We start from the raw sequence: 9,954 nt of genomic DNA on the forward strand, positions 1-9,954 counted from the left end.
GAAGCAGTGGACTGAGTCTGGAGTAGAAACATCCAGAGCCACCGTGCACAGGCGTGTGCAGGAAATGGGCTACAGGTGCCGCATTCCCCAGGTCAAGCCACTTTTGAACAAGAGTGTGTCAGAAGCATCTTGCCTGGGACTGCTGCTGAGTGGTCCAAAGTTGTTCTCTGATTACAGTAAATTTTACATTTCCTTTGGAAATCAAGGTGCCAGAGTCTGGAGGAAGAGAGGAGACACAGAATTCACATTGCTTGAGGTCCAGTGTCAAGTTTCCACAGTCACTGGGGTGTCGTGTCATCTGCTGGTGTTGATCCACTGTGTTTTATCAAGGGCAGGGTCAATGCAGCTAGCTATCAGGAGATTTTGGAGCATTTCATGCTTCCATCTGATGAAAAGCTTTATGGAGATGAAGATTTCATTTTTCAGCATGACCTGGCACCTGCTCACAGTGCCAAAACCACTGGTAAATGGTTTACTGACCATGGTATTACTGTGCTCAATTGGCCTGCCAACTCTCCTGACCTGAACCCCATAGAGAACCTGTGGGATATTGTGAAGAGAAAGTTGAGAGACGCAAGACCCAACACTCTGGATGAGCTTAAGGCCGCTATCGAAGCATCCTGGGCCTCCATAACACCTCAGCAGTGCCACAGGCTGATTGCCTCCATGCCACGCTGCATTGAAGCAGCCATTCATGCAAAAGGATTCCCGACCAAGTATTGAGTGCATAACTGAACATGATTATTTGAAGTTTGGCGTTTTTTGTATTAAAAACACTTGTCTTTCATTGGTGGGATGAAATATGCTAATTTTTTGGGACAGGCATTTTGGGTTTTCATGAGCTGTATGCCATAATCATCAGTATTAAAACAATTAAAGACCTGAAATATTTCAGTTGGTGTGCAATGAATCTGAAATATATGAAAGTTTAATTTTTATCATTACATTATGGAAAATAATGACCTTTATCACAATATGCTATTTTTTTGAGAAGGACCTGTATATATACACTGTATATATAAATAAACTACAACTTACCACTTGTACTACTATTCCTACTTCGCAGTTTTTCACCTATCGCGGGTCTTCAGGGTACGGATCCCCCACGATAAACGAGGGACTACTGTAATCATTTAAGGGGATCCCTCCCAGCATGCACTGCAGTGATGTGTGAGACCATATCACTTTAGGGAAAATTTGAGCCACATGGGCTGTGTGTTTCTGGCCTGCTTTGATGATTGTTCTATTTCTCCACAGGACAGATTTATGGACTAAGGGACGTGTGTACTGGGGGCAGACATGTTGAATGTTTAGATAAACGGGTTTCTACTTAAAAAACAACATTTCCCCATGTAATCATAACACTTTATTATTGCCAAGTAATACTTACTTTCCTCGCAGCTGAAGCCTGTGTACCCAGGTGAACATACACACTTGCTGCTCACACAACTTCCTCCGTTTTGGCACTGAAGGTCACCCTGGCACGCAAACTTCACCACCTCACAACGTTCACCTGCAGGACACGTACAGCCATGAGTCAGAGGTGAAAGGTTGAGTCCTGGTCACACCCCCCAAACTCCTATGACAATATTTTCCCCCCAAAACACCTGAAATGTTGAATTTGTGTTAGATTAAAAAAATGAAAACTTAGTTTCACCTAATCACTTATAAACTGAGCTGTATCAGATGAGGGATAAATAAAAGTCCTCTCTGAAAGACAGGAGCATCCAGAGAACATCTGGAAGTTGTTTACAAAAACTAACCTTCGAATCCGTCCTTACAGAGACACTGGTACTCGTACTCGGCACTCGACAAGCATTCGCCACCATTGAGGCAGGGCCGGAAGTCACATGGACTGTTGTTCACACATCTGCTGATGGATTTGCTCTCCGTGAAGCTGTAGGACAAATCCAGCTTCTTGTTGTTGATGGAAACCTACACAGGAGGTGGCAGCATGTTTGGGCTTTGTGCAAAAATATTCATTAACTTTTCATCTGTTCCTTCAGTGCAGAGGCTTCTCACCTCGCCTATACAGCCCTCGAACATTCGGCTGACGTTGGCAGGTTTGGGCAGGACCTCCATGCTGGGTACTCCTCCCAGGTACATAGGGGTGTGGATATTTAAACCTTGGGATTTTCCTGGGGATGTCCTCCTTTCCACTGGACCCTGATCCACCTTCAGGTGACCAGCCTTTTGGTTGCGCTCGGCCACAACTCTGTGCCACTGACCCAGAGACACCGGCTGAGGACTGAGAAGAACTGCCTGTCCTGAAAGAAGATGGAAGCAAATATTCAAAAAGCACAGAGACTCACTGAAGTCAAAACAACTGAAGCTTTAATGAAGGGCACCGATGTATAAGCTTTAAAGCACACTTTTGACTTTCAACCCATTATTCTTCTGTTTCATGATTTTCATTTAGTTACTTCTCCCACAGTTTTAAAAAAAGGCATTTAAAGACAATATCAAAACGCACTGTTCAATCACGTGCTTTTGCTCGAAGTATGTCATGCTGATATATTTAAGGTTTAATATCTCAGTTTAAGTTTTATGGTTTATAAAGGTTTAATGTCTAAACTTTCTAAAAAATTTTACAGGTAGATGTGTTCTACTCCCACAAACTTTACACATCCAGTACATTTGTTACTTCATGTAGGTGTCCCACACCCACAATACTGCTATAGGACCTATAGTTTTCTGTCCAGTGCACACATCCAAACTCTCACTGACTTCCATTATATCTGAGCTCAGAATGTCCTCTTTAAAACTGAAAGTAAAGGGTGTTTTAAACTGCATTCATATTTGATACATAACTTGATACATATTTTTGGTCAGAAATTATTTTAATATGACAAAGGTTTTACACAGCAACGGTTGAGGCTTACATTCTACTCTGAGTTTCTGGCTGTTTGTCATATTAGGAGTACTGTTGGGCAGTGAAAGCCACAAGTGTGTGATTACCATGGTGACACCAATGAGTCAGATTTATTTAAATCTTGATCTCCTTACAATTCTCATAGTTTTTTCATTAAAATGTTTAGATCTTCACAAAAATTACTTAAATTACTTTTGCGACTGATAAAGGCAGGATAATGTATGTTGGAATATTATGCAGTAGGTGCCCTGGTACTCTTTGCACATGTCAGGTCACTAGTTACTCAGCAATTTCTTGTGGTGTGGTATGCCGGGGCCACTGCCAGGGACAGACAGACTGCAACGCGTTGTGCGCTCTGCTGAGAAGGTAATCGGCTGTAGCCTTCCATCTATCCATGACCTGTACGCCTCCAGGACTGTGCGGCGAGCAGGTCGGATTACAGCTGACCCTTCTCACCCTGCATATGAATAATCTGAACCTCTCCCCTCAGGCAGGAGGCTTTGGTCCATTCAGACCAGAACCTCCCGCCATAAGAACAGCTTCTTCCCCTCTGCCATCGGACTCTTGAACACTCATTATCCCGTTACTGTATAACTCTGCTTCGGTCACTTTATCACTGTATTTTAACTGCACTACTCCATCTGCACGTTTTTTTCCGAGTATTGTATTGTATTGTATTGGTGTACATATGTTTTCTTTTATCTTTTATATTATATATGCACCTTTATGCCGAAGCAAGTTCCTAGTCTGTGAATCCTGTTCATTGACAATGGCAATAATAAAATGAATCTGAATCTCGTTACTCAGCAATTTCTTCTTCTCCTCTGGCTCTCGCTCAAGACAGACGCTTCTGCTCCCCCCCCCCCCCTGCTCTCCCTTTTCTCCTGCTTCTGCTCTCTTGTGTCTTGGAGCTCCTGGTACACATCTCCCGAATCTGAGAATCTGGATCTGACGAGCTGGACTTTCAACGAAATCGACAAAATCTTTTCAACAAAACAACAGGGTCCTGGAGAACCCTCAGGCCTGGCTGAGACTCGCTGCAGGGTACATCAGAGATCAGCTGATGTGTCTTTCAGTTCTGTCTCAGGAGGACGCTGAAGACGATTATATTTTGGATTTATGATAGCAGGGGTTCTGCTCTTTGGCATCAGTGGGGCTCTGTTTTATCAACTTAAAGAAGACATCGGCAGCTGTTTTGGCCATGGCAAAGTTTCCGAGTCTGTGTTTGGTACGTGCTATGAGGACTCAAAATCAACTGATTTACGAGCTAAACCGTAAGATGGAGGCGATTTGTGAGACTCACAGGCCACCTGCGGCTTTAGGACTCATCAGCATGTTGGGAACGACCTTGAGGAAGGCTCATAACACAGATCAGCGGAGTGAATACCCATACATTTTGGCCATTTTGGACTGAGAAAGTTCCAGCAGGACTCAAGGCTGACGAGAAAAAAACAGTCTGCCTGAAGAAAATCAACAATTGTGGCTTTTCTGAATCTGACTCCCACGTTTGGCCTCAGATTTCTCCTGGGACATGGGGAACTAGGGAAAAAAAGCTTTGGCTACCCCCCCCCCCCCCCCCCACACACACACCTGAACTTCTGTGCAGGCTTATCAGAACTGTGTCGGCTGACCAGCATCTTATCAGGACTATGGCCTATCTATCTGAAAGTGCTTCATGGACAAACCTCACCATCTTGCCATCAAATGCATATGTAATGTGTCAATAAATGTGCTTGCTGGTAGAGTTTTGATGTCTTAAATCGTGTCCTGATAAAACAAGATGTGAAGAGATCTTTTATTGTAATACCACTATCCACCCTCATGGCCTTTCCCCCTTTTCTATCTAAAAGTATTCTGATAAATAATAAGGGGCCGCGCTATGATAGAAGCAGCAACGTGCACTCCGCACATCTTTCGGACAACTGTACGAACATAATTTCACTGTATCCCGGTAAAATGATAATAAAGCTTATTCTGATTCTGAATTACACAAAGTAAATGTTACCTGTGCCCAGTTCATATCTGAACTCCACGTGTCCGTCCACCATGGAAATGGTCACAAAGTCCTCCACCTTCATTTTTTTCCCACCGCAGAAGAACATCAGGCCGTTTCTCTCCATGGGCTTGAAGTCCAGCTCGACACGCAGATCATCATGGACATTGGTCAGAGGAGGATAAGCTATATATGACACCTCACCATCAAACAGTGGAGTTGTCACTAGTTCCCCTGGTTTAGATTATGAAGTTGGATGGAATATAGAAGTATTAACAAAATTTTTAGTAAAAAAGAGAGAAAGAGCATTGAAGTATAACTATTTGTATAAATAACAGAGTTACATCTTGTCTTACCTTCCATGCATTTATTTCCAAACTTGCCTAGATGGCAGCGGCAGTCGTAGCCCAGGCCACTCGGGCGATTGATGCAAGTAGCATCAGGGCCGCAGGCCTCTGCAGGAGTAAGTGTTCCAAAAAACACAAGAAACTCAAATAGTTTATTTTATTCATGTGCACGATACTCCCTAATGATGTATATTCGTGATCCTGAATTACTTGTAAACTCAGTTGTACCTGAGTGACAGTGACGAGATGAGTGATGCTGGCAGTTGCTGCCTGTAAATCCTCTGGAGCAGCTGCACTTATACAAGCTGGCTTCAGAGTCCTCACACCTCCCTCCATTCTGAAGAAAAGACAGGAAGTACAGGCATTAAATATCCATCCATCATTATCTTTACCCGCTTCTTCTTTTCGGGTCACGGGGGTCACTGGTGCTCATGTCCAGCAGTCACTGTGCGAGAGGTGGGGGACACCCTGGACAGGTTTCCAGTCCATCACAGGGACACATAGAGACAAACGAGACAAACAACCATTCACTCTCTCACTCTCACCTAGGGACAATTTAGAGTTACCAATCAGCCTAACATGCATGTTTTTGGTCTGTGGGAGGAAACCTGAGTACCTGGAGAAAACCCACTCATGCACAGAGAGAACATGCAAACTCCACCCAGAAAGGACCCGGACCGGGATTTGAACGAGGGTAACCTGCTTGCTGAGAGGCAGCTGCTCTACAAACTGCGCCACCATGCTAACCGGTATTAGATATGCTGTACTAAAAACACTGAAGAAAATGATCAAATTCATATTACAAAGATTATACCAACCTGGCATGGATGGTCTTTGCAGGTGGGGCAGTTTGTGACACCAGTAGAGCTGCGGTCCAGGTCTTTAAAGATGACCTCCTCTCCCTGAATGACAAGCTGACGGATACAACCTGCATGAAATCCAGACAGGACAACTCTTTACACGTGGAAATACTTTGTCCTATTAATTCAATGATGGTGTAAATTATGTGACGACTTACCCACAAACCCAGTCTTAATGCCAGCAGTTTTGGCAAGGACAGTGTAGTTGGGGTAACCACCCACATGCAACTCTTCATTCAGATCAAGGCCTTGGAACTTGCCCTGATTAAAAAAAAGGTTCTTAAATGACAAAAATCCAATGAAAAGAAGATGGTTCCTAGTTTTAGTTTTAAAACAGATTACATTTGGGGTTCCCCAAGGCCCCATCTTCAGTCCTGTCATGCTTGAATTATAAATTTTGCTTTATGTTCCATTTATATGAAATTTAATTAAATTTTTTTTTAAATATATGTACAGATTTTTATACTATCTGCTTGTAAAATTGCACTGATGATATCAATGAATGAATAAATTTAAACTTCCTTCATCTCAAAGAAGCCATGACTGGGGTCATCACATATGAACAAACATATTGATGATTTTCTTTCTTTTTTCTTAATTTTAAGACTTATTTCAAAATTGTGTTGCTTGTTTGAAAGGTTCTTTATTGTTTGGCCATGTCCTATTCTAAAGAAACAAAGGTCATGTCTGTCTCATGTTCATAGATATTTCAAAATCTGAATGTAAAATTAAACATGACTGAACAGTAGTTGCTCATAATTATTTAATTAATTTAAACATTTAAACACAAACTGCTCAAGAATTGGAACGTTTTAGGTAAGATTAAATACCCAACTGTTCTCCCTGGCATTTAATCTAATCTAAACTTGATATTTAGATTTTATCCAATATAGTTACTTCTTGCCAATGTCCTTGTTTATGGTTTTAGGGAACTAATTTTTTCCCTTTAGTTTTGTTAGATTTCGGTTATTTAGTACTTTGTAAAGTGTTTTTTTTTTAATATATATAATCATGACACTGATATTACAGTACCTGTGAGGTGCCACTGATGGGCTCCCCTCCATCTACAATTATATATCCCTGGGTGAGATTTCGATGCAGCTCAACAGTGTGAAACTCTCCCAGTTTTATGGAGTTAGGGTCCCTTATGGTAGCCATTCCAGAGCCCACGTCAAACCTGGGATAAGACACATTTCATAAGTTATAGTTCTCAACAACCCTCCTCATGTTGCACTTGTTGTTGGTGATGTAGCTGAAAATACTTCAGAGCCCTGACCTGAACTCCAAGCGGCCGCTCACAAGTCCCAGAGAGATAAAGTCAGCTCCTGTGGACTTCCTCTGGCCATTGTAGAGGATCATGCCTACACAGCCCAAACAAGGGAATCAATATTAACACATACAGTTAGGGGGGAAACAAGACCACCCTTTTCAGTTTTAGAGGTTTATGTATCAGGAGGACATAATTAAAATTATTTGATCTTTATCAAGCTCTAAAATTATTAAAATCTAAGGATAACGTTACAAAACCATGCAACACACTTCACCGTGTCATTTTGATAAACAAATTAAGCTGAAATAGAAAAGCTGTGAGTGAAAAACTAAGTCCACTCTTGCTGCTTCCATAAAAGTGAAAGTATCAGCAAGGTGCTGCTGATCAAATACAATTAACTCAACTTCAACAACTGTGACCATAAGAAATATAACTAGGAGTCTTCTGCTCGGGAGCAGACAGGTGTGTTTAGCACAATGCCAAGAAGGAAAGACATCAGCAATGATCTAAAAGAAGCACGAGTTGCTGAAGGGAGAGGTTAAAGGTCACTTCCTAATGGTTTGAAGTTCATCATTCTACTGTGAGGAGAATGTAGAATGTAGTAGAATGAGTAGTAGTAGTTTATGAGTGGAAAGCATATGGGACAGCTGCCAATCTTCCCAGGAGTGGATGTCAGAGTGTAGTGCTCAGAGCAATGACCAAACGTTGCATCTGAACACAGCCACAGCCCTTCTAGAACAATGGCTTTGAAAAGATGATACCAAAGAAGAAATGTTTGCCCATTATATGCAGTCATGTTTGGTGAAAACCAAACCATGTCAGCACAAACACCTTAAACTGGCAGCACAACGGCTCAGTGGTTAGCACTGTTGCCTCACAGCAAGAAGGTCCTGGGTTCAATCCCTGATTGGACCTGGGGTCTTTCTGTGTGGAGTTTGCATGTGCTTCTCGTGCTTGCGTGGGTTTTCTCCAGGTACTCTGGTTTCCTCCCACAGATCAAAAAACATGCATGTTGGGCTGTCTTCAGGCCCAGGCCTCTCTTGCAAGAGATCTGTGATCTCAATGGGATTTGTCTGGTTAAATAAATGTTAATAAATAATAAATAAATAAACCAGCTGTCAGCACAGTGGTGGAGGGGTAATGATTTGGGCTTGTTTTGCAGTCACAGCACGTCATAGGTCGACTGTACACCCCTCTGCAGACAAAACAATGATACAAACAATAATGCAATTGAAGTTTGGACCAAACTGGGTCATGATGTAACAGGACAATGATCCCAAACACAGCAGCAAAACAACAAAACGTCTGAAAGAGTAAAAAAATCAAGATGCTGAAATGGTCCAGTCAATGTCCAGACCTGAAATTTGATTGAACTGCTGGGATGGGACCAGTGAAAGCTGGAGAGAAACAAATGTCTGCAAAACTCAATGAACTGTCACAACCCTGTGAGATCTGATAAAGTCCCAGAGAAAACATCTGAGTCACTGCTGGATGTTCAACAAGCAGTTGGATCATGGGGTGGACCTTGTTCTTTGTTCACAGCTCTTCCATTTTGACAGTGATGACATGGTGGAACCTGTGGTGTGTTTTTGTACACTTGAGGTGACATTTTACACTTTTAGAACCTGGTAAAAACAGATCAGTTTTGTTACGTCCTGATACACAAAACACTGAAATTGTAAAAAGGTGAACCTCGTTTTTTTCCCTTGACTCCAACTATGCACACTACAATAATAATATCCATCCTAACAAATTTATGAATCTGTAAGTTTTATTGCCAAAATAAACATCTGATCCAAACTGTAGAATTTTTGGCTCAAGGAACTGAGATTGCACATTTACCAACTTGTTAGGATGGACACGATTTTTGGAAATCCTTCACAGATCAAAGGTGGATGGTAAAATAAAGCAGCATGCCATGATGTCACAGGGTTAAAGCCAACCAAAGCCGTGCTCCAAACTGCTGTCAAATAACTGGGCTGTAAAAACCCGATGCACAATAATACTAGCTTTCCTTTTCTTTTATCCACATGCTGGAAATGCACATGCGTTGTACTGATGAAGAGCACATGCTCCTGGAGGGGTGTGTGGGCATCCATCATCTGTGAAAGCTTTGAGAAGGGCAGTGTAGACTGTGATCCACCACACAAATTAGGGATTAGGTCATATTTGGTCAAACTAAACTAAACACATTTCCAGATTCCTGATTTTTGAGCTACATTTTGATGCCTAGCTCACCCTGATACCATGAGTGGTTCCAAAGATTTGTCTTTCTAATCAAGAATACTCTGAAAAATTGGTCTGAATGCTATTTGGAGTGTATTTAAAATTATGCTATTATGTATTCGGAGATCTGGATTTCCAAGTTGCTTTTGAAATGAACTTTGCTAGCACGCAGAGCAAGTGTTAATTATTAATACTACTCAGAAAAGTGTTTCAAAACATTCTTCAGGATTATTGTTAAAAAAGAAACGTTTCGCCCCTCATCCAAGAGGCTTCGTCAGTCTGAGGCCTAGCCATCTGGTATTACCCAGAAGCCACCCTGACTCTTGTGTTTCAAGCCTGCCTCAGATACCCCTGAAGTCTGGCCTTTTCACTAATGGTTTCAAAAA

General features: G+C 41.9%; 1 protein-coding gene across 1 annotated transcript in view; it reads right to left on the reverse strand.

The window, feature by feature from the left end:
- The window catches only part of hspg2 (heparan sulfate proteoglycan 2), a 209,281-nt gene that overhangs the window by 12,445 nt on the left and 186,882 nt on the right, over positions 1-9,954 (reverse strand). The window contains exons 71-80 of the mRNA XM_037684663.1: positions 7,349-7,433; positions 7,105-7,249; positions 6,231-6,333; positions 6,031-6,140; positions 5,441-5,549; positions 5,222-5,320; positions 4,878-5,099; positions 2,023-2,267; positions 1,764-1,935; positions 1,391-1,513 (exon numbers count right to left, since the gene is read on the reverse strand). Of these exons, the coding sequence (XP_037540591.1) occupies positions 1,391-1,513; positions 1,764-1,935; positions 2,023-2,267; positions 4,878-5,099; positions 5,222-5,320; positions 5,441-5,549; positions 6,031-6,140; positions 6,231-6,333; positions 7,105-7,249; positions 7,349-7,433 (1,413 nt within the window). The remainder of the gene's footprint in view (positions 1-1,390; positions 1,514-1,763; positions 1,936-2,022; positions 2,268-4,877; positions 5,100-5,221; positions 5,321-5,440; positions 5,550-6,030; positions 6,141-6,230; positions 6,334-7,104; positions 7,250-7,348; positions 7,434-9,954) is intronic.

Source organism: Nematolebias whitei, chromosome 11, assembly GCF_014905685.2.
Source record: "Nematolebias whitei isolate Nwh7 chromosome 11, NemWhi1, whole genome shotgun sequence".
In the NCBI taxonomy this organism is placed as follows: domain Eukaryota; kingdom Metazoa; phylum Chordata; class Actinopteri; order Cyprinodontiformes; family Rivulidae; genus Nematolebias; species Nematolebias whitei.